A 25,088-nucleotide genomic window follows, 5' to 3' on the forward strand; every position below is an offset into this window, starting at 1 on the left:
AACCTTATCCATACTGGGGTCCTACACGACAACCCAGCTGCACGGATCAGCGTTTTCCAGAAAACCAACAATTTGCTGAAGCGGCTCCTCCCGGCCCTGTTTTTTCGGCCGGGCCGTCCGCGCTCGTAAAAAACCATCACCAGGTTGGAAAAAGCAGCTCAGCATCAGGGAATAGACGCCTGTTTCGGGTCAGATAGTTATTTACTGAAGTAATTAACTCCCCCTCCTTCTTCAGCTACTCCACTCCTTTGTACATCGGTCTCCAATTTCCAAAAATCAATTAAAATCTGAACGTAACAACCAACAATGATCTTCCCGGAGATGTCACTCAGCCTTCGGTTTAAAACCCAAATCAACATTCGAAGAGCTGTGCTGCTGCAGCAGAAAGTTTCACCTTTTAATTTTTCATACAGGATTAATTTTTAATTTTCAGACATCAGAGGGAGAGGGAAGTTCCCCAGGAGCCCTCCTGTTCAAAGAGCACTCCAGGCAACTCTTGCCATCAAGTGTCAATTTATCACCCTGAAGGCTCCCATGCAGATTTTCACCCGTATTTTTTGATCAGACAAAATTCTTCTCGCCGGTAAAGTTTTGGTGTTTGCTAAAAGCCGAGCTCAGCCCCGATGGCTTCTTGGGAGAACAGCAGCAGCCCGTTGAATGCTGTCCCTGCCCGGCATCGGGCACCTGGACCTTCTGAGTTCCCTTTCATAGAACCATGGAATGGGTTGGGTTGGAAGGGACCTCAAAGCTCATCCAGTTCCAACCCCCCTGCCATGGGCAGGGACACCCTCCACTACACCAGGTTGCCCAAAGCCTCATCCAACCTGGCCTTGAACACTGCCAGGGATGGGGCAGCCACAACTTCTCTGGGCAACCTGGTCCAGTGCCTCACTCCCGTCATCATAAACTTCTTATGTCCAATCTAAACCTGCCCTCCTTCAATTTCAAACTGTTGTCCCTTGTCCTGTCACTACAGACCCTGGTAAAAAGTCTCTCCATCTTTCTTTTAAGCCTCCTTTATATATGGAAAGGCCACCAGAAGGTGGGCCATCCATTTGCACTTCTTTGCTTGCATACGACTCGTTGACGTCAAAGAGTCTTTTGGCTACAAAAATCACAACGTGAAACCAAACTGAGGCGACTCCCCAACATTTCTTGCTCTGAGCACCGGCCGTACCCCGCCGGCATCAGGAACGTCCTGAGCACTGGTGGGTTTCATGGCCACGTCCCTCTCCGTGGGATGGGAAGCCTTGCTCTCGGGACAGCAGGATCAGGCTGCTCGGATCAGGGGATCCCAAGGCGAGCCCATCCCAGAAACCTGCAGGACACCAACGGCAGAGATGCACGTTCTGGCTGCACGGCATCGCATTCTCATTCCTGCTGGGAATTCCAGCAGGCAGCAGGAGAGGTGGGACCCACCCTTCCCATGGGGCTGGAGGGAGCCAAGTGCGCGTGGCCGGATTTCCGAGTCAGCTACAAGGAATGCTGACGGTCGGCGAGACGCACGCCGCGGGCAACCTAACGCTGGGAAAAATCTCCGATCGATACGTTTGATGGAGTTTCCCCTGACCTCAGCGGTCTGCGTTTTCCAACGGCTTTGGTTCGAGGCACGACTGACGTATTTTGAGGAGGACGCCAACCGCGCACCCGCGCGCACTCGGAACGCGCCCTGGCTCCCGCCGCCGCCAGTGGCAGGAGCCACGGTGTGACAGAGCGGGGTCCTCCCTCATCTTTTGTGCCACTGAAGGCACCAAATTTGAAGCCTCTGGTTCAAAGAAGGCTTCTGAAGCCGATTTTTTTGGCTTTTTTCTCTTTCCCCCCGCCTCTAAATCTCAAGTGACCTCTCACTTCCAGTATCTTTCTCCGACTAAGGCTGATTAGCGGACGGCCAACCTCCGTTGCATCAGTTCGGGCAGAACATTGTGTGACAGTTCGTGGACCATCACACGGATGAAATTAATAATGCACAAGTCCCTCACTCCGTATCTCAACCACCTTCTCCTGCCCCGGCGCGCCTCCCCCAGCCTTAATGCATGCTCTTTCAAGCCCAGGAAGGCAGCGCCTTCCCATTTGATCTCATCTGCCCTTCCTCTTCCTCCGCTCCCCCATGCCAGGAGCCGTCCATCAGTCCATCAAGCTGTTCCCCAGCACCTTCTGGACGTCGGCACAGCCGCTCCGTCGCTAATGATGTCCCCTTTGGGTCCCAGAACATAACGCGGCCACCACGGCCCCCATCCCTCCTGCCCTCCTCACCCTTGGCCACCAGCTCCTCGCTGCTGCCATCAACACCCCGGTCAGCCCTCCAGCCACAGCGTGGGGATCGCGTCCTCCCCTGGAATCACAGAATGGTTTGGGTTGGAAGGGACCTCAAAGATCATCTAGTTCCAACCCCCCTGCCATGGGCAGGGAAATCCTCCACTACACCAGGTTGCCCAAAGCCTCATGGCCCAAAGCCTCATGGACTCAAGGCCAACCTGGCCTTGAACACCTTCTTCTTCCCCTCCTTCTCCCAAGGTCACCGTTGGGTTTTACGCGACGCTTTCATGACTCGGATCAGAACTAAAGGAACCCAGCGCCGCGTCCCGATCGTACGCGCTACTCCGCGTTGCGTTCACCACGCAACATCAGCCTTGATGTGGTTGCACACCTCGTGGTCAAAGGGGCGCTTTTGGGACGGACAATCCCAGCCGGCGCGGCGTGAAGCCCGGGAGGGTGACCTTGGCCATCACCCAGATCACAGCTGGGAAGGGGTCGGTGCCACGACCGCAGCGCCAGGCTGGGGATCGCCCCCCCACTCACTCCCTTCGCCCCGCGCGACGCACCAAAGGCGGAGACAGCAGGAATGCCAGCGGCACGGCGGGAACGCGGGCACCGCCGTGGCTCGGCCAGACCCAACTCACCCAGCAGGCGCTCGGTGCCGGGGAAACCGCGGTCGAGGAGCGGAAAGGCCGTTTTGTGCCGTACCTGAGCACGATATTCAATTATCCAAAAAGTGATGCTGCATAAATGACAAAAATATTGATCTTTTTGCATCAAAAGGCAAGCACGCCAAATCAAAGCCAATTAACGTCCCGGAACGCAGACATCCGGCAGGAAACAGGCACATCCTTTTCCCGGTAAATCGCTTAAGGTATAATCTGGGCTTTACTATATTTTCATTTCTGTTAGAGGAGGAGATGGCAGCTCTGCACAAATCAAACCCTACTTTGTGAAGTGAACGGCGAAAACCGGCGCGTCTCATTTCTGGAATTCTCCTGGCTTTTCCGGCTTTTTCGACGCTCCCTCCAAACCACGGCGCAAAACCACCTTGAGGTGTCAAGCTTTAAAAATGAGTCTTCTTTTCCCTTTCTCTCGTGCAGCTCGGATCATCTTGGCCTTGTCAAAACCCATTCTCTAGTTAGAGCTTGGAAATATTTCCCTCCTGGCTCCCGAGTATTGATTTTTTCCGAGGCTCAGCTCTGCCTGGCAACCGCGGAGGGGAGAGGTGAGGGTTGGCCCGGCGCTGGCCGTGCCTCCGGCACCGCGGTGCCCTGCCCGCCCCGCCACCGCCGTGCTCCGAACCCATCCGCGTGCCCCGAAAACGGTGGATTCACACGATTCCTTCATGGATTTTTTGCTCTGATGAGGTCACGCCTGACCTGGCGCTGGAGATTTAGATTGGATAGAAGGAAGAAATTTTTCACTCAGAGGGTGGTGAGGCACTGGCACAGTTTGCCCTGAGAAGTTGTGGCTGCCCCATCCCTGGAAGTGTTCAAGGCCAGGTTGGATGGGGCTTTGGGCAACCTGGTGTAGTGGAGGGTGTCCCTGCCCATGGCAGGGGGGTTGGAACTGGATGGTCTTTGAGGTCCCTTTCAACCCAACCCAACCCAACCCATTCCATGATTCTCAATTTTAGATGGTGAAAAAGCTTCGGATTACCGGCCCGCAAATCATCACCAGGGACTGACTTACGCACCGCCTGGCCAACGCCGCAACACCGACGCTCTCCGATACGACTTGGTTTTATTCCACACCGGGAAGTTTAACCCCTACAGCGGACGGGGAGGGGCTCATCCGGGTGCGGGAGAGGCAGACGCTCGGCCCGTTCACCGCCCACGGTGACTTCAACCACCACAGGTGTCCCCTCGTGTCACCTTGGCCTTGGGAACTGCCGCCGAAGCCGCACACGTGTCTACATGGACGAAGAGAAGTCCAGACCCAGCACCGACCCACCAAGGAAGCACCACCACTCCTGGAACAGCGGGGGACAAGGCTCACGGGGTACCTTGGCGCTCTCCTCGTAAGTCTCCGCTTCTCACTCTACGCATGAAAAGGCTGTTAGCTCTCTTTTTTTTTTATTTATTATTATTTTTCATCTCCAAGGTTACATATATCTCTGTATAAACACAATGTACATGCAACGTTGCATCGGTTCACTTAGAAAAGACCCTGACACTCTACGACAAAGTTCTCCACTACACACCACATTCCCGCCAGAAAAAAGATCCAACTTCACGGCAGTTTGCGTTCAACATTCCTAATGGGCTGAATTTCTTGCTTTTTCATTTTTATTTTTTTTTTTTAATTAAACAGCAAACAGATATGTAGCTTCTGGACTGTAAATCACACTTTCAGGTACAGTGTACTACACAGACCACCTAAAAAAAAAAAAAAAATCAATGCTTTTTATATTTAGAAGCCATTTTTAATATTCATTTATTCCTTTTTGGGGCAGGGAAGATTCTCCAAGTACCATTTTTACTTTATTCTGTCAAGACAGACTTCTTACTTCCGTGAGCTTTTCAGACCAGAACGGCAAAGAAAAAGCTATACAAACATATACATCAATATGTTTAAATAAAATAGTATTTGATAGACTTTTTTTTTGTTTTTTTCTTTACTGTGAGCATAAACCAGCATACTTTCACGCTATTAAATATTTCACAAAATTAGATATGTAAGAAGAGGGAAACACAGTCACAGCTGATGTTGCACGGGAATATTCCTACCGAAGAAAATGTTGCAATACAGCCATTCAAGTACATCCTACATCCTTCTCATCGTTTTTCCTGCCAAAATTGCTCCTCACCGATGCCGTTTTGTGCCATGTCCTTCCCCTCCGGTCCCTCGGCTGTGACACGGGTGGCACGGCGGGGACACACGGACTCACCGCCCTGCGCGTCCCGGCACAAATGGGAGCAGCTTTTGGAAGAAAAAACCTTTGTCTTTTTTTTTTTTTTTTTTTTTAAATAAATACCTGCATTGGTAGCAAAAACCACCTTTATATATAAATACTCCTTTTTTCAAGTTTGCTATTCCATCTTCAAGAGGTTTGTCTTTTTTTTTTTTCCTTATTTACATGCGGACTGACTTACTTCCAGACTACAGCGAACGGTGACCGGGCACAGCAGCACTCCCAATTCTCCTGAAAACTCAAGACTTTATACAAGGAAACATCCCCTTTGGATGAGAACACGGGCTGGTTGCCCCCCGAAACTCAATCCCTCCCGCGGCAACGAGCCCCTCGTTAGGAGCTCCGAGAGGCACCACCCGCCGTCATTCAGTGGTCAACCAGGAGAAAGTCCATGTAAACACGAGCATTTTGGTAAAACACTGAGATTCTGCTGGAGTCTCCAAAAGAAAAAGGTGTTTAATGCAGGCTGCTGCGTGGACTCGACATCCAGCGAGGAAGGGGCCGGGGGGGGACATCGCTGCCGCCGCGGATGCGGCCGAGGAGCGCCGTCACGGTGTCGCCCATCGCCTGCGTCCGCCGCGCCGCGCCAGGAGCACGTTCGCCAGCGCTGTCGCCTTCCCGCTGCGAGGAAAAATGGACCAGTGTCAGCGTGGCCGCCCCGCAACGCCGGGCAGGAGCCCACCAGCTGTCTGCTGGCACCAGGATCCCGCGTGAGGAGCACAGGGACACAGAGGGGGAGAGTTTTTCCGGCGCGGGGGATTTACCCTAGACCATGAAGCGATGCTCCTTGCCGTCGTGGGCCATGAGGATGACGTTGCGGTTGGAGGTCCAGATGAGCCGTGCCAGCTTGAGGGCGTTGTGGGAGCCCGGCGAGGCCGGCTGGACGGGGGGCACCTGGTAGGTTTTGATGCAGCGGAGCTGGGGCGCGGAGTTCAGCATGCCGATGCTCCCCAGGAGAGAGGTGTTCATCTGCAGAGACACCCACGGGTGACCCACCACCACTCACACACCTCCTCCCAGACTCAACATCCCCGTGACCCCCAGGACCACCGCTGCCTCAAATCAGGCTGAATTAAAATTTTGTTAAGAGTTGGGTACTACTAGATTTGGGTGGGTTTACTGGGAGGGCAGCCGAGCGTTGGGGCGGTGCGCGGGGTGGTCTGGATGGTGGTTAACGACCATGATGTGCAACTGGGCACAGTGGGAGACCTGATGAACTCACCTTACGGCGCTCCTTGGGGACAACTTCGAAAGGCATGCTAAGCATAGGCATACATGTTCAGAATTCAAGGAAAAACGTGAAATATTCCTAAGATTATATTTATACTCGGGTATTATTTGCCAAAAATCAGAAGAATGCTAGAGCTGAAGACGGGCAGAACAAAGAGCAGCCGTCAGGACAGGTACGAACAGAAAAAAGGCAAGAGCCTTTTTTTATTGTCCAGTAGATCAAGAGGCCGTTTAGAAGAGATCTGTTGAGTTATGGGCTCTGGAAAGCAGGACAATTAGTGCTGCTGCACCTTGTCCAGCTCCGTGCTTTTCAACACGAGATCCTCCGATCCGACGCGCCGAGCTACGCAAAACCCTACGCTCTCCCAACGCAACCCCGGGGCTTCCAGCCCTGAGCCGTGCCCCACGGAACCTTGGCAAATCCTGGGATGTTTAAGGCACGTTATTGCTGCTGCCACGTCCTGAATTCTGATCAGGACAAAGTCCAAGCCATTCCTTTTTCCTGGCTCTTCTCGGCAGCGGAGCGGTGTCAGAGGGTGTAAATCACGGCATCTCGAGCAGGGAGCATGCGAGCGCCGCTGACATTTTCACAATTTAAATCATCTTGAGTAATAACCCTTTTAAGATGACTAATGTTACTGATTTTCCTGCATTAATAATAGTGCCAAATAGACCAGAGAAGGGAAAAAAAAAAATCACTAGTGCACGAGGTCACATCTCAAAACTAAACGTGGAGCTCTGTTTAACTCTTTATGCAAAAGCCACTCGAACGGGGACATCCGTACACCTGGAGGAGCGTGGCACATCTTTTTTTTTTTTTTTTCCCTGCCAATTCTAAAAGATCCGGGCTGATTGCTTTCCAGATTTTTCCCTCAGCGCTTAAATTGAACCAACATAACTGATGGATGAAGATTCTTGCTGTTCTTATTTACTGTTTCAGAAAGCACGCTATCTAGCGATGGATAATAATTTAGAGATTTTTTTTGTAGCACCTGTAGAACTCCTGAGTGACACAGAAAACTGGGGAAGCGTGTTTGAGAGTGTAACTGGTACTTATGGGTACACCGAGTTCTCTTTTCCAGCCTGATTACTGTAAAACTTCCCAATTTTGATGGCACACACAGCTTGAGCAGATCGGTTGCTTCCAACTAAGAAATTTTTAAGTCTAAAGCCATTTGAAGGAAGAAAAAGATTAATAAACCTCTGGACACTGCACAGAACGGGTGGTCCCTTCCTCAGTTTCTCCTGATTTCAGATCCTCTTGATTGTTTCTCAGCTTGACGATGCTCAGAGCACGTCGTCACGAGCTCGCTGCCGACGCGCGGCGCAGACAGACGGACCGTCACGCAGCCTCACCTGCCAGAAGGAGAGGTGGCTGTCGGAATTGGAGTACGTGGCGAGGTACCGGCCGTCGGGGGCGAAAGCCACCGCAGTGATGGGTCCTTTGTGGCCATGGATAGTCTGGTGAGAAGGGGAGAGAAGGGGAACGCGGAGATTCGTTACCCGGCACCGCAGCGATGCTCAACAGGCTTCTGAGCAATGCATGAGAGTGCATGAACTTCTAGAAACTTTTTTTTGGAAGGTTGAGGGAGATGGTTACAGGCAGCAAAAATTAAAATACTACGTGGAAATGCCTCTTCATCCTCACCCGTGTTTTGAGTTATTCTGGGCACCCGAAGGAACAGCACGAAACGTAACTCAGCACAGAGAACACCCTTTCCTCCGGGCACTTAAAGGTCTCTGGACAACCCAAAACTTCTCTGAAAGGGTTGTCAGCCACTGGATAGGCTGCCCAGGAAGGTGGTTGAGTCCCCATCATAGAATGGTTAGGGTTGGAAGGGACCTTAAAGATCATCTAGTTCCATCCCTGAATGTGTTTAAGAAAAGGGTGGATGAACTACTTAGGGATATGGTTTAATGGGGATTAGGGATGGTTGGACTCGATGATCTCTGAGGTCTTTTCCAACCTAGAAATCTATGAATCCATGAAATCTATGAAAACACAAAAGCACCGAAACATCTTATCGGGTGGGATTTAAGCACAGGCTGCTCAGTATTAAATACCACGACGATTTTTTGTAAGTGTTCTAACAGCTGCTTAGCCAATAAAACGGAATTAAATCATCATACGAACACATTCCCTGCCAAATCCGTACGGAGAAACGACAACGAGGAGACCACGAACTCCAGTCCAACGGCGCAGGAACGTAAATGATGTTTTTGTAAAAGCCCCCCCAGGAGGGATGGACTACTGCCATAACAAACATAATTAAAAGGTCAAACCTTATCTTGCAGATAAAGCACAAAGGATTTTTTTTTTCAGAAATAACGCAGCAACTGGGAAGGTGTCTAATATTTTCTCAGATTTGAGCTTGACCTATTATTTGAAACACCCATTTCTCCTTTTCCCATCAAAAAAATGTTCCAAGGGCGAGTAACGCACTCCCAGCTCCGGATGATGCTTGTCCTTCAGCTGACACGCCACGCTCCCAGCTGTGCTCCCAGTACAGCTGCTGGTTACACCATCCGACACCACAAACACGGGTGTCAGAAACCCCACGGAAAATTACTCGCTTGTTCCGCAGCCAGAGTCCCCGTTGAGTTTTTACTCACTCCTTACCTGAGGTCACTGTTTCACAACTGCAGAACACGCCGGTGCTCGACACACGACTGAGACCCGTCGGTCTCGTGTCCTCTAACGCTCTGGAGATCTTAAACTGGGCAAACCCAGGGAGCTCACCTGCTCTCACATCCCATCCATCACGGAAACGGGAGCGTTGAGTGCAGGGCCAACCCATAAAGGGTTAAAAAGCCAGAGGCTGTATTTAAATTCAAGATGACCCACGTGGATTTCTTTTTGAAAAGACCATTTTCTACCGGATTAGGATAAGGAAAACGTGGCCAAAGCATTCCTTTGAAAACGCACTGGGACACTGGAAGACGAAGACCTGCTCAGAACGGTACACCGCGTCGAAAGTTCACCGTGGATATGAAGAATCCATTAATATATTTGTTTATCTTGGTGAGTGAATGCCAGCAGAACCCCAAACCCATCTCTGGAATGTCATCACTGCAGCTCGGGATGAAAGTTGGAAAGGGAAATTAATTAGAGGATCCGCTCTTTAGCCCCATCAAACTCTTTAGCACTTAACGAGCAAGTAATACTTGTCAATAAAATATGTTTTGGTCGTACAAAAGGTAGAAAATCAATAGTACTAGCACACTTGTTGCTCTTTTTACTCCTGAAAATGTGTTCCAATAAGTACAATCCTGAAGGGAATTAATCTGCTTTGTTATTTAAAGGAAGTGCTGCTCTAATTGATGCTAATCCTTTCAAGCCAAGATTTATTTCCCGAGCACTTTGCAACGCTCACCCTGCCTTTCCCAGGCCGACCAGTAAGCGGGACGAACCCCAGTTACCGCTGCTCGTTGGGAACACTCTGCTTGCACCCACACGCTGGGTGCTGGGACCCCCCGGCTGGCGCCGTTCCGCTGTGGTGCCCGACGCCGCGTTGATGGATCGCAGCACTAATGCCTCAACGGAGAGCAACGCTCCGGCTTTGGGATCGCTCTGAAGTTACTACCTGTAGTTTTTCCCCCTTGGAAGTGGTTATAGTGGCACACAATGAAAAATATGCAAAAACCTGGGTGATATTTTGACCTTTGAAGGTCCCTTCCAGCCCTAACCATTCTATAATTCTATGATTCTATGATTCTATGATATTGGTTTGGAAAGAGTCTGAATTCCGAGCGGCGGAGCCGGTGGGACAAAGTGCAGCTGTTGGCAGCCCAAGCAATTGGTTTTTAATGGGAGGATGCTCCTGGGAGACTATTTGACTTCTGCACCTGCCACCGGCGCCGTGCTGTAACGCATGATATACTGAGGCTATGACAACCTCATTCCAAGTCCAATATTTGGTAAACTCCACGCTGAGCTGCAATATCGCGGTGACGGCGACGGAAAAATTCAACACTGTATCAGTGGTTAATTAAAAAAAAAAAAAATCAAACACCGCAGCAATTTGATTTTCATAAATACGCCGCGATGCGTAAATCGATACAGTAACTTATGTACTCCCATCGAGACATACCAATGTTGTCCCACCTTTCTTCTTAGATATTGATATCCTCCATCTCGACGACTGCTGTGATGGCAAAGAGGAGCCGCCGCAGCGCCCGCTCTCACCTTGCCCACGCGGGGATGAACGGCACCTTTGCCAACCTGCCACGTGCTATGCCCAGCACCCGTTGGTCTTTTTCCTTCTGAGATGGTGCATCTTATTTTGTTGGCAGCAGCGCTCCTTCCTGGGCTCCTGCGCATCCGGCTGCTTTCACTCCCTGGATCTTCACATCACACTTCTGTTTTCCACGTGACAAATTTCTCTTTCTGGGATCCAAAGATGGATGGATGGATGGATCCATGATGGATCCACTATGGATCCACGATGGATCCACATTCTCCAGGAGATGACCGGGGTGGCCGAACCGCAGCACGCACGGAAACCAGCTTGGAGCAAGCCCAAGGGGCCAGGACTTGAACACGGTGGAACCCACCTACTCACCTGCCCCCCAACACAAAGGGGATTTTTGTAACTTTTCACTAGCTTTTAATTCTGATTTTAGAGAAATACGATGGATTCTGAATGATGTGAAACTTAAAAGTCTTGAATAATGTAAAGTATACTAATTTTTTTGTTTAAAAAAGAAGGAAACAGCCACCTTCTTAAAAAAGTAACTTCTTAAAACAGAAGTTCTCACCAGCTGAACCAGTAAAGGAAACCCTTTCCGTCAAGACGTGCGCTTTTGGGTTTTAGGAAAACAAAGTTGGCCAAAATGGAACGGCTTTGCCTGAAAAGCTATCTAAAATATGATCTCATTTCTCATATCAAATGTAAATTCTTCCAAGACAGCCCTTCAGATGGTTTTATGAACACTTTTAAAAGATAAATCCCTACTTTCCAAGCAGTTTAGTGGAAATATCTAAAATACCATTAACTTCAAACAGTTTCGGCATCTTTAATAATTTAATTTCTATGTTAGTTCCAGGAATACTAACAATTGCAGTAAAAATTTCAAGACTGGACTGAGAAAAAGAGCATTATTTGCATCTTTAAATGAATTTCCTTCTTGTTCTTCAAGCGCCTTCTCAATAATATCAAGATAAAGTGTACGTCTCACATTTATTAACTTGATAAAATATATAGAATCATAGAATGGTTAGGGTTGGAAGGGACCTCAAAGATCAACTAGTAGTGATGATCTTAACTAATTAATGATCTTAATATCACTTAATTGTTAATCTGACATTAATACCTCGCATTGGCCATACAGCTCCCCAGTATCCGACGTGCCACACGTGATCCAAGAGGAGCGGGAAGTGCCCGTGACCGGCAGCGGGCAGAAATACATTTATCACCCGCGTGGCAGGTGGCTGCCACTCAACATGGGCCTCATTTTTTGGGAAGTTCTCCCCGCTGCGAGTCCCTCGTTACAAATTTGTTTTTCCTTCCTGGGCAAATGACAACCAGAAAATGAGGCAGCTTCGCTCCCAACTGGTGAGGTACTGGCACAGGTTGCCCAGAGAAGCTGTGGCTGCCCCATCCCTGGCAGTGTTCAAGGCCAGGTTGGATGAGGCTTTGGGCAACCTGGTGTAGTGGAGGGTGTCCCTGCCCATGGCAGGGGGGTTGGAACTGGATGGTCTTTGAGGTCCCTTCCAACCCAACCCATTCTATGATTCTATGAACTTCATCCAGAAAAAAATGAGATGACAGCTGCAGCCACCTGAGTGTTCTGGGATGGTTTGGAACCATCTCCAGCTCCGTGCCACAGCACCACTGGCTTGATCCTCCCCAAAAACCCATCGCTGTAAGAAAAGGGGGTGCTTGGAGCTGCAGAACATCAGCCCAGCCTGCCCTCAAACCCCCCGTGGCCACGAATTTTTTTTTCCTCTGGGAAACTAATGCCACTGTACCTTAGTTATTATAGGATGGATTGGGTTGGAAGAGACCTTAAAGATCATCTAGTTCCAACGCCCCCGCCTGTAATGTAACCTTAGAATACCTGCAGGAATACAATTTGGTATTGATATTCAAATTTTTATCTCCTTGACAATTACCACTTTAGAAGAGGTTTCGACAGCTCACAGGTTAAGCTTTCTGCTTTAACTTCCAGCAAAATAATTTAAAATACGAATTCTGAGTATAATTAGGATATTCTTACCAATGAAAACAGAAGAAGAAGGTGCTTAATGTTTTTTTCCAGTTTTTTAAATAGTACTTTGTGAGATATAAAATAATGAATTATTATTCATTAATAATAGAATGAGTGCCAGAGAGCACTTGGAAGGGAGAAGAGACACTGAACACTCTCCAAAAAATCCCCACACGGACTCGGATTCACCATTAGACTTCATCTAACCTATTATCAAAATAGAAATCAAACCCTTCACGGGAACAGCTGCAGAAATCATAGAATCATGGAATGGTTAGGGCTGGAAGGGACCTTCCAAGGTCATCTAGTCCAACCCCCCTGCAAGGAACAGAGATATCTCCAACTAGATCAGGTTGCTCAGGGCCTCGTCCAACCTGGCCTTGAACGTCTCCAGGGATGGAGCATCTACCACCTCTCTGGGCAACCTGTTCTAAAGGGTCCCCTCAACCACCCAGTATGGCTCAGAGCACCAAGAGTTAAACTGGTTTTAAAATCTGCTTTTCACCTGCTTATCTATTCTGGCTCCTATTTGATAGTTGATAATGGGAGCATGTAGTGGTTGGAACATGAAGAATTTCCCATCTCCGAAACGCCCCCGGTGACGAGCCAGACGTGGGCCACGTTTGCTCCTCTCCTACTCAAGCAGCCGCCACGCGACCTACAACCAGGCACAACGTTCCCAGGAGTTTCCCACTCCTTCCTTCCAGCCAAAGTGTGTTTTGCCAAGGTCCCCTCTGGCTAAAACTCCTTCTAAGCTGTGTCGGTACCGAGGACACCGTGAGGGCTATGGGATTTTTGGCACAGCGAGCAGCGCTCGTCCTCAAACAGTTCCGTCAAGACGCAGCTCTTCCCTTTCAACTCCAGCTTTCCTCCGCCGAGTTTTAAAGGAAACCAGTTAGGACAATGTCACAGTCGTGTCTGGAGCACTAGAGCATTTTTAACCTTTGACTTCAGAACCTTCAATGCACTCACAAAACACACAAATCCATAATTCCCCAGCGACCCGAGACTTTCAAGAAAAGCATCGAGCAACTCCAACGGAGTAGGAAAAGCTAACGAGCCCGGCGCTTCCCACCAGGACGGCAGGCTTTGGGGACTTCGTTATCCTTCTGGAAGTGCCTTCTGCCCTGTGGACTCTGGCAAAGCAGCTCTGCTGTCGTTTTTGGAGCTGGCCTTCCGATTCTCACCGCTCCTCGCTCGGATTTTCTCATCGGCACCGTCTGGATTTCCAGATCTTGAGCAGTTCCGAGCTCAGAACCGTGGTTTTCCCTAACGGAGAAAAATGCCTTTGGGAAGGTCATGGCTAGATTGGAGAAATAGGTCAGTTCAAACGAAATAAATGTGTTGGCAACAGGATTTGGAAGAGTTTTGTACATCTACGGAGAGGGTGTCGTGCTTAAAGATGTGCTTGGTGGCCACGGGCAACCCCAAAAGGGATTTTGGGAATCCCAAAGGGAACCCAGATCCGACCGTCACCGTTTAAGGCACGTCAGTGCTCTGCTTATACTTGAATACAAATTAAATGTGATTTTGCAAGTCATGGATTTGGAGTTAATATTAGGCTTGAATTTAGTTTTTAAAAGGTATTTGCATCCAGTCTTGTCCCAGCTTTTCCTTAAAGGAAATTTATTCTCTCCTTAACAAAAATGGCATTTCTGAGAAATTATTTCCCACGAAAGTTATAAGAATGATGTATAAATAAATATCCTTATTCCCCTTCCCAGCTGGATGCTTCCCTGGCCAGCTCCAGCAAACTGCTTTAGCGGTGCCTGAAGGAAAAAAGCTTTTTATAGAGTGGAAAAAGAAGAGCCAGGCCACTTTTTTGTGGAGGAAATAGTGTCTGAATAGGGAATCACAGCTAAATTAGGTATAATTTTCGATACACGAAACTTCATTTTCTTTACAGAGCTCAGGAGAAGATCCGTGTATCTGCTTTTGTGTCACTGCTCCCAGGGATGCTGCCAACTGGGTGCTGCAAGAAATCTGTCACTCAGCAGGGGCTTGGGGCCTCCCAGGCTGCTCCCTCACTTTAAGATCTTTTTCCAGTCTATTTGACTTTTGTGTACTGGATTGTACCACTTCAAAAAGAAAAAAAAAACCCTTAGTGGAATGGATTATGCTGGCGGCTGAGACGTAAGAGTTAAGTAGAAGTAGAAAGCTCTAGCTGAATTTTTTTTTTTTTTTTTAAATTTAATTTTTACTAGTTTTGATTATTCAAAGAGCAGTCTTGATTTCTGCGCTCGGACTCGCGGTCCTCACACGGCATCTGCCCTGCCTTCCTACTTCCAAGAAGATGCTCCCATGTCTGCAAATGTGGTGGAACACAAGGGCAGAACAGACAAACTCCTTTAAATCAGTCTCTGAATCAACTAGAAAAGAAGTACAGAAAGAGAAAAAAACCCCAAAACTGTCTTTTAGCAAGTGTTGCTCCACCCCTGGAAGTGTTCCAGGCCAGTTTGGATGAGGCTTTGAGCAACCTGGTGTAGTGGAGGGTGTCCCTGCCCATGGCAGGGGGGTTGGAACTGGATGGTCCTTGAGGTCCCTTTCCAACCCAACCCATTCCATGATTCTATGATCACTTTCTGCCTTAGATAAGAATAAAAAATTTGCAAAGGCATCTAGGTCCTGCCACAAAACAACGCTCTGCACAGCGCAACCCCTGCTGAAGCTCCCACGTGAACTCCACAGTGGGCCAAACAAAGCACCCCTGACCAAACACAGTCGATTCTCACCAGATTTTAAAACCATCTTTTGGTCCCTCATCTCCGCACCCTCCGCCGGCCGCTCTCCCCACGGACAGCCGTGCCACGGTAAGGGAATGCTTCAGAGGAAAACATCTAAAGAACGAGATACTACTCAGCTACACGGACCATCTGTTTTCACGACCAGCCACTTACGTGTCCAGTACTACAGGTGTACAAGAGGTTTACACCAAGCACGGCTCACTCCAGTATCGCCTACAAGTATCTCTACGAGATGCAATTCTCAAACTGATTGATGAAAACCAAGATTTAATCAAGGAAAAAAAGACTATTTTAAGGTCTTCTTGACTATCCCACGTGTTTTTTTCTGCACACACTTCACCAAATCATTCTTTACTCGCAGGAACACGGACCCGACCACAAGTCCCAGCTGGCGTCCAGCCCCTGGGAACCCCTCGGAGAACACGTAACCGTATCGGTAAAGACAATGACTTTGGCTTCAGAAGGTTTCTCTTTCCAGGAGATGGAAGTTTTTGTAAATCACACATCAAAAGATACAGCCACATATACAACCCTATATCACCTATAGCTCAACGCTGGTGGAGCGTTTCTGCATTCGAAGGAATTCTTCTGAATTCTTCATTTCCATCAATTCTTCCATCAATTCTTCTTTCTGAATTCAGAGGAATTGGGGGGTTGGAACTAGATGATCTTTGAGGTCCCTTCCAACCCAAACCATTCTATGATTCTATGAATTCTCCGTCCTTCCAAGACTGGAGCCACCAGCCAAGAGGAACACAAGGACAGGCACCAAAATACCCAGGCTGAAGTCAACAGCCAAAAATCCCCTAAAAATGAGAACAGTACCGGAGGAACGTTGATATTTTCCCCTAAAATTCACGGACATGTTCAGTTTGAGCCCTCTCTGGGAAGAAGAGAAGATGCATGTTCTGCAGGAGGCTCCGTCTCCTACGCTGGGAAGGGGCCCAGAAGATGTACCAGCAGCAGGTGGCTTTGCTCCTCAAGCTTTAACTGATGCCTTTCAATTAGTGACTCTGTAAGGGCCAGTCTCTCGTTCTATACCCAAACACTTAACGTTTCTAGAGGAAAAGAAAAACTATCATATAGCTCATATGTACGGAAAACTGGGGGATTTTGGAGCGGACTCTGTTACCCAGTGAGAATTTACTGACATAACTTTCAACAGAGATAATCCCAGCGTCCCATCTGGGCTCCACGGAGAGTCCATGAGAGCCAGAGATCCTGGGAAGCCCCTGCACAACGAGGAAAAGCCCCCAAAGAACGAAGGTAGGTGAGTTAATGCTTGTGGATTATCAGGATTATAACGAATGAATAATGACATGAAATCTGGTTTGGCTCTAAAATAGTGCTGGAGACCCTGATGAGCAAAATATTCCTAAGTAGCTTTCAGATAGTAATATTTTCCCCTCATTCCAAAGTCCATAACAATTATGTATCCTAAAATCTAGTTACCAAAAATATCTCTCTACAGTCTGGTACCACCGATTCAGAGGTCAATTTGAAAAAAAAAATAAATCATAGAATCATAGAATGGTTAGGGCTGGAAGGGACCTTCAAAGGTCATCTAGTCCAACCCCCCTGCAAGGAACAGGGATATCTCCAACTAGATCAGGTTGCTCAGGGCCTCGTCCAACCTGGCCTTGAACGTCTCCAGGGATGGAGCATCCACCACCTCTCTGGGCAACCTGTTCCAGTGTTCTACAACTCTCATGGTAAAAAATTTTTTCCTAATATCCAATCTGAATCTACCTCCCTCCATTTTAAAACCATTACCCCTTGTCCTATCACAACTGGCCCTCCTGAATAGCCTCTCCCCATCTTTCCTGTAGGCCCCCTTGAGGTACTGGAAGACCGCTATAAGGTCACCCCGGAGCCTCCTCTTCTCCAGGCTGAACAGCCCCAACTCTTTCAGCCTGTCCTCATAGGAAAGGTGCTCCAGCCCTCTTATCATCTTCGTGGCCTTCCTCTGGACCCTCTCCAGCTGGTCCATGTCCTTCTTGTGTTGGGGGCTCCAGAACTGGACGCAGTACTCCAGGTAAGGAGCAGTACTAATCTTTTTCTGTATCAACACGCCTCTAAAGAAAGGAATTTCAATTGCATGTTGATGATAATTCACAGGCTTATGCAAAATACAATTTCTTTTGAACGTAACATGGACCTTTAATTCGAGGTTACCAAGGTTGTAAGAGGACTACGAGAACCTTCATCGACTCAAAACGCACGTGTCATGGATGGGACACCACAGGCACCCATGGTGTCCCACGTTCAGGAGCGACGACGTTTTCCCTTGACAACCATCAACTTCAAGAAGCGTTTTGCCCAATTCAAGTGCCACGTATAAATATTAAAAAAAAAAAAAATATAAATTTTAGGATGCCAGCTCACCTGAAACGTGTAGCAAGGACACGCCAGGCAGAAGAAACAAGATCTCCAGGGTGTCCCAGCAGAAGCACGCTGCTGTGTTTTGTAAACAAAGGCCCCATTTGCAGATGGAGCAGCCACGGATCTGCTGCTCTCCCAACTGTTTTCCAATTCACTGCGAAACATCAATTATCTTTATCAAATAACAGTATCTCATCTCAGTCCATTATCAAGATGGAGCCTTATTTTCGCCGGACTGCAGCCCTATCTGTATATCAAGGCCGGCCGCAGTGCCAGAGTGAGTGAAAGGCTGTGAAATAATCAATAATCATCATCAAATTGTGGTCGACAGGTTGTGAGGATGGAAGTTTTTGATGAAACCTCAACCTTTTTTTTTTTTTTTTTTTTTCTGTGCAGCTGATAAAGCTTAACCTTTGCAATACCTGAGAACTCCACGTACGCTTAAAAGCTTCCCCCTGGAATCGCCCCGTTGATGCCATCAAACAGCCCTCTGGTTCCGAGCGAGTCATGGACACAGAACCACTGCACATCTGGTCCAGGGATTTTTATACACCTCTCTCCACTGGCTTCCAAGAAGGGAGAACCACGCTCAGTCCAAAAGCTGTACCAGCGAAAGGTCAGCCCAAAAAGGACATCGTGTGCGTAACAGCCAACAGGATCGAGAAAAAAAATCACCAGCACGTATTTGTCTATTTAAATGTAGGCAGCTTTCTGTTATCCAAGAAGAAAAGCAGGATAAGATCACACAGATACAGGGAAAATGCCCAGAGAAGTTGTGGCTGCCCCATCCCTGGAAGTGTTCAAGGCCAGGTTGGATGAGGCTTTGGGCACCCTGGTGTAGTGGAGGGTGTCCCTGCCCATGGCAGGGGGGTTGGAACTAGATGATCTTTGAGGTCCCTTCCAACCCAACCCATTCCATGACTTTATGATTCCGCCATACATTTCCCATGCAGCCATCCAGCAGTCTCTCTAGAAACAGGAATTTGAGGAAGTTTGTCAAAAGTCACATGAACAAGCAGAATGTACGTTTCTCATTTTCTGGGCTGGAACGGTGTTTAGGTACAGCATCGAAACAGAAACTCCACCAGACACACCACACGTAAGCACGATGTTACTGCTGTGTTTCTATTCACTACCTTGAAAAGACGCACCACCAACCCAACCCAACCCAACCCAACCCAACCCAACCCAACCCCACCACCTTCTTCAGCACTCAAGACAACTGTGGAAATTCACTGCTGCTAAGCAAGTAACACAAAAACGGCCTGGCGTTTGGATCACCCAGCTGGAAAGCCTTCCTAAAACTTCATAAAAATCCAAAACTGAAAGAGGGGACGTTTTGATTAGAAGAAGGAAGAACTTCTTCACCCTGAGGGTGGTGAAGCACTGGACCAGGTTGCCCAGAGAAGCTGTGGCTGCCCCATCCCTGGAAGTGTTCAAGGCCAGGTTGGATGAAGCTTTGAGCAACCTGATCTAGGGGAAAACCAGAACTGCCATGCAAGATTAAAGACTTATTTATACCACTACAAGATATTTTCAGAACGTGACTTAACACTGCTGAATTTTCTCTTCAGACAAAAGAATAAATTGTAACAGAATCATTTGCTTTTCCAGTAAGAAGTGCACTGATAACCGTCGTCAAACGCAGAAGCTTTGAGCGAAGCAGCCAAAGAGCTCATGGCTCGTTAACATGGACTCACCAAAGGTTAGAAAAGCGAGGGTGTCCCAGGGGAAGGAAGAGAGCTCATGGTATTAGTTACACTGAAGTTGCTCCCCCTCTACTCTGCCCTCGTGAGACCTCACTTGGAGTATTGAATCCAGTTCTGGAGTCCCCAACATAAGAAGGACATGGACCAGTTGGAGAGGGTCCAGAGGAGGGCCACGAAGATGATAAGAGGGCTGGAGCACCTTTCCTATGAGGACAGGCTGAAAGAGTTGGGGCTGTTCAGCCTGGAGAAGAGGAGGCTCCGGGGTGACCTTATAGCGGTCTTCCAATACCTCAAGGGGGCCTACAGGAAAGATGGGGAGAGGCTGTTCAGGAGGGCCAGTTGTGATAGGACAAGGGGTAATGGTTTTAAAATGGAGGGAGGTAGATTCAGGTTGGATATTAGGAAAAAAATTTTTACCATGAGAGTTGTAGAACACTGGAACAGGTTGCCCAGAGAGGTGGTGGATGCTCCATCCCTGGAGACGTTCAAGGCCAGGTTGGACGAGGCCCTGAGCAACCTGATCTAGTTGGAGATATCCCTGTTCCTTGCAGGGGGGTTGGACTAGATGACCTTTGAAGGTCCCTTCCAGCCCTAACCATTCTATGATTCTATGCACCTTAAAGAGCAAAAGAAGAAGACCTGAAGACTTAAAAGCTCAGCTACCTGATGCAACCCCCTCCCCAAGAAGGTATGTTGGCTGTTAGATGGATTATATATCGGTTAATCCATGTGGTTTGGAATGCAGAAAAACTGCTGAGCTGGTGCTTTTCTCCTGGGGTCCCAAAAGGGCCTGTCCTAACCTAAAAGCCATGGAAAAGCTGCTGCTGGAGCTCAAGGAGAACACCAAGAGGGTTTGGGGTTGGGCAGGAAAAACCCAAAAAGCACAATCCTGGAGAGCATCCAGCGTCCCTCCCGCTCAGGGAGCCTCATCTCTGGCTTATCAAGTACGTCGGTAGGACTTTGACCACGTCTAGAGCACTCAGAAAATAAATTCACAATTTCTTATGCAAATTAACAGTGAAATCTAACAGGACCTACTGCTAAAGCAGTCAAATTAGGAACAAAATACAGCTTTAAGAATGAAAACAACAAAATTCATTAACTACTCAAACAAATTATGACCATTCTGGCAGATTTTCCACTACTGGAAAATGGAAGATGGAGATGAGACGATCGTCTGAGGACACACCTTGCCCAGTGATGCTGGACTGAAATCTTCCTACAGAGCCTTCACCTCCTGCTGTCTGCCTCAGCATACTGGGATTTTGAAGGATTTAAAAATATTCCCATCACAAAGCCACTACTTGTCCAGCACCAGAAAACGCTAAACAGATTCAACAGAAAAAATTGTATGAAAACACGCCAAAGTTTAGCCAGTGTTTTAAATAATTCTAATTCAGGCTTCAGAACTGAGTTCTTAGAGGTTTTTTTTTCTTCCCTTGAAACCCTCAGGAATTCTTTTGATTCCCCAAATGTTTCAAAAGCTGGTAGAACCTCACCCCACCTCTCCCTGCCATTCCCAGGAACAAAGCCCGACGGAGCGAGCCCCGCTTCCCACCCCATCGGGGTACCACGACCCCCCAAACCCAGTTCTCCCATCCAACCACCCGCTCTCCAGAACGGCAGCTCCACGGTTGGATCGGTGGCTTCTGGAGCCACGGGGCACTGAGCTGGCACGTTTTATTACGAGCGTCATGGAGACGGCGTGAAAAATCCAGAGCCGCGGGCGGCGAGCGGCGATGGGTCAATACTGCTCAGCGAGACGTTGTGTAGATAATCAAGGACGAGGCTCTGGGTTCTCTCCACGCTGCAAACAGCTGAAGGGAAAATCAATACCACCATGGGATGGGCACTGCCCGCTGCCACGGCAGGAGAGCGCCCGGAAAAGCGAACCCGGTCCAGCTCCGCTCGCGGCCGACGCTGGGTGCTGGGAATAACAAGTAGCACTTGGAAAAAATGGAATAAATAATTGATGAGAAAAGAGAAAAAGAGAAAGAACCTGATCTCTAGGTTAAATCATGGTAAAAATAAGGTAAAAAAAAAAGAGATATGTATGTGGAATTATGATGTAACGCAAAAGGGCTGCGATTTTCATTCGGATTTAACGTTTTTAAAAATAAACTGAAATAAGATATTGGCTTAAAAGGAAGACTAAATGGAGAACAGTTGAAAAATTGTCAATATTATGATCAAGAAACTATCTTTGAAAAAAATCAGGAAGAACTCCCACGTTAATAGGCACATCTGGACAACAGCATGATGCAAAGCGAAAGCAAAATACCGAAACGCAGATAACTCGGGCTTTGAGGCAACGTTTTACCAGCAGTATTAATAATTGACACCTTGTTAAATAAGTGATGCTAATATTGTAAATTTTACAGGGAAAAACCTATTGTATATATAGAGAAATGTTGATTTATCATTTGTGAAAAAAGGTGGTCCTTGACATCCATCATTCTGTTACTCAGTAGATATAATTTCTCAAGTTATTATGTAAAACCACCTTTCTTGAAACCAAAAAAGAAAAGCAAACCCACCTTTCTTGAAAGCAAAAAAATAAAAATGTGCTGGAAGGAAAAGAAAGCAGCCATACAAAATGTTTTTGTTTTCTATCACTCCAGTTCAAGTGCATCCCATTTTTCTCTGAGCAGCTCATCAAACTCCTGTCCTTAGCACCCTATTTCACCCGTAGCGTAAAAATAAAATTCCGAGCGCGTGTTTAGCCCAGGAATTCGCTCTGCTGCTGCTAATTACTACAAAATTCTGCACAAACTGTGTCAAAACTGCAACACAATTTCAGCAACACAAAACCCCACGCTGCTCAGATCTCGCTGCATTTCAAAGGGATTTTTTTTTTTTAGCCTGGCTGCCAGACGCTAAAAAAAATGAAAAAAAATCAACGTATTGAGCCTTATTTTCAGCACCGTAACGACGTTCGAGTGCAGGGTGGGAAATGACCAGATTCTATTTTCATGAATTATTCAATGCAAACATCCCAAAATCAAACGCAACCGCAAACAAAGAAATCTCTTCCTTTTATGAGGATTTCTGCTGGCACCTCCAGTGCGACGTTGGCACACCGGAGCAGCACCCCATCAGTGCCCATGATGCCCCGATACCCATCTGCTTTGTGTTGTCCCCCCCACCCAGCAGCACCCATGGAGCTCAGGGTGGTGAGGCACTGGACCAGGTTGCCCAGAGATGTTGTGGCTGCCCCATCCCTGGCAGCGTTCAATGCCAGGTTGGATGGGGCTTTGGGCAACCTGGTGTAGTGGAGGGTGTCCCTGCCCATGGCAGGGGGGATGGAACTGGATGGTCTTTGAGCAATTCCAAACCATTCCACGATTCTATGCTTGATTTAAACACAGCAAAGAAATGAAAATATTTTGTTAAAACATTTAGGAAGGTTTTAACTTTTGTAAAAAAAAGTAAATGGCAAAGGTGTGCTTTTTTCCAATTTCAGAACTTTTTCCTTCTACACAATCCTGAAGTTGCTTTGCATCCTGAAATCTGCAACGGGGAGAAATAACTTAAAAGATCCGATTTGGAACAGGAAACTTGCATCCAATAGATGGCGTTGCCCCCTAATAATCATATATCTGGCACTCACCAAATTTTTCTCTTATGAAGAATAAGAAAATCTGCAAAGGACTGCAAAATCCCCAAAGTCCCTTCAGTCATCCCCATCTCTGCTTTCCATGGTCTATGTGGAAGCTTGTGGAGAAAGCAAGTGCTGTGAATATTCACTAACTCATCAAATTAACGGAGCAAACCATTCAAACAAGTTACTGGGAGGAATCAGGAGCCAGTTCCAGCAGCCCAAGGGAACGATCGCCAGCTGCCGGGGAGGAGAGCACGCTTTGCAGCAGAGGCTGGCACAGGGTGGCTGTGCACCATCCCCTTCAAAGAGCTGCTGCAGAACCCGCTTGAAAAGAATGAAGAAAAAGGTAAAAAAGAGAAAAATAGGATGTTTTGGCATGCCTGCCAAACCCTACGGCTGATCAAGGCAGAGGAGTGATTTTGATGGAAGGTGCAGCCCCAGACACATGTGCCACCGTGAGCACGCTCTGCTCTCCTGCCCACCAGCACCTCTGGGCTTCTGCGGAGCTGCTGGGCACCACCATGGGTTACCACGTGCCAGAAATGCCCCTCTGCCCGCCTCGGAGCCAGCTCGGCAGCTGAAGGATGGATTAAACGAAGTGGGAAGCGCAGCGATGGTGGCACTGGTCAAACGTCACCGCTAAGCGCGGCGACGGGGTTTGTCACCACCCTCCTCACCTCTCCCTCTCCAACAACATTGGGAATTCACTATCAGTTGGACATGCCAAGACATCCTCCTACAAGAAGGATGGGGAGAGGCTGTTCAGGAGGGCCTGTTGTGATAGGACAAGGGGTAATGGTTTTAAAATAGAGGGAGGTAGATTCAGGTTGGATATTAGGAAAAAATTTTTTACCATGAGAGTTGTAGAACACTGGAACAGGTTGCCCAGAGAGGTGGTGGATGCTCCATCCCTGGAGATGTTCAAGGCCAGGTTGGACGAGGCCCTGAGCAACCTGATCTAGTTGGAGATATCCCTGTTCCTTGCAGGGGGGGGTTGGACTAGATGACCTTTGAAGGTCCCTTCCAGCCCTAACCATTCTATGATTCTATGACTTTAATTGGAGATGCCAAGACTTCCCAGGCTCCTCCAGCCTGGGGCCAGCGTCTCCGAACGTTCAGCTGCTTCACCACGCCGAATCGGTGGGGGAAAAGCGGTGCCACGCGGCATGGGCATCTCGCACAGGGCATCCAGGGAAGGCATTTGGAACGAGGGATGAGGCACCACGGGTCATCTCGGACCGCAGGACGGCAGGGATGCTCCCTGACATCGGATACAGCAATATACAGCAGTTCTTGAGGACCCACTTTATAGGTGAATTAATAAATCATGATCCAAATGACTTCAGCGAAAACAACAAGCTGCCTGCATTATCTAGCTATTTATAAACCAAATCTGGCCATCTTCGCTTCCACAGGACAGCTGCCTAAACAAAAAAAAAATCCCGGAATGTACAGTGCTGTCAGCTAGCAGCTTTGGAAAAGGAAGAGCAGAATTTCAGAAGACGACGAGCCACCACGAATACCTAAGCAGGTGGTTCTGCCAGCAAAGCACTGAGTGACACTGCAGATCCAGCAGGAAAAAAAATCTGTATAATGCACATTTTGTAAGGACTAAAGAGAACTGCTTTCAGAAACAACAAAAAAGTTCCATTTACACATGGAAAAAAAAGAATAAGGCAGATTTAGAATGCAAATATTTCATCCAAGCTTTGTGTAAGACTATCGAGACGCAACGAGAAATAATAGCTGGTCACGTAGCGCGAGGAGTAACAAAGAACGTGACCAAGGAATTTTTCTGAAAATATAAGGCAAATACTTTGTCATTCCAACTTTTTTGACCCCAAGCACTCATTTCAACGTTATCCTTAAGCACATCCTCTTCTAGAAAATATGCATCTTATTTACCACCAGAGAAGCACAAATACCCCAAACATAAGCATCGTGGCATTGCGTAGAGACGAGTTTTAGGGAAAAAACAAAAAACCCTCCGTGGATTTTCTCTGTGACTTCTATAGTAGATAGATAGCAGATAGTAGATA

The 25,088-nt window shown here is 47.8% G+C and overlaps 1 protein-coding gene across 1 annotated transcript in view; it reads right to left on the reverse strand.

The window, feature by feature from the left end:
• Nucleotides 1–5,725: 5,725 nt before the first annotated feature.
• Nucleotides 5,726–25,088, reverse strand: part of WDR7 (WD repeat domain 7) — an 87,359-nt gene continuing 67,996 nt past the window's right edge. Inside the window, exons 26-28 of the mRNA XM_086628839.1 lie at nucleotides 7,760–7,864; nucleotides 5,938–6,142; nucleotides 5,726–5,794 (exon numbers count right to left, since the gene is read on the reverse strand). Coding sequence (XP_086484965.1) covers nucleotides 5,939–6,142; nucleotides 7,760–7,864 — 309 coding nt within the window. The 3' untranslated portion in view covers nucleotides 5,726–5,794; nucleotide 5,938. The remainder of the gene's footprint in view (nucleotides 5,795–5,937; nucleotides 6,143–7,759; nucleotides 7,865–25,088) is intronic.

The sequence above is a fragment of the Tauraco erythrolophus genome, chromosome Z, assembly GCF_009769465.1.
Source record: "Tauraco erythrolophus isolate bTauEry1 chromosome Z, bTauEry1.pri, whole genome shotgun sequence".
NCBI classification, from domain to species: Eukaryota; Metazoa; Chordata; class Aves; order Musophagiformes; family Musophagidae; genus Tauraco; species Tauraco erythrolophus.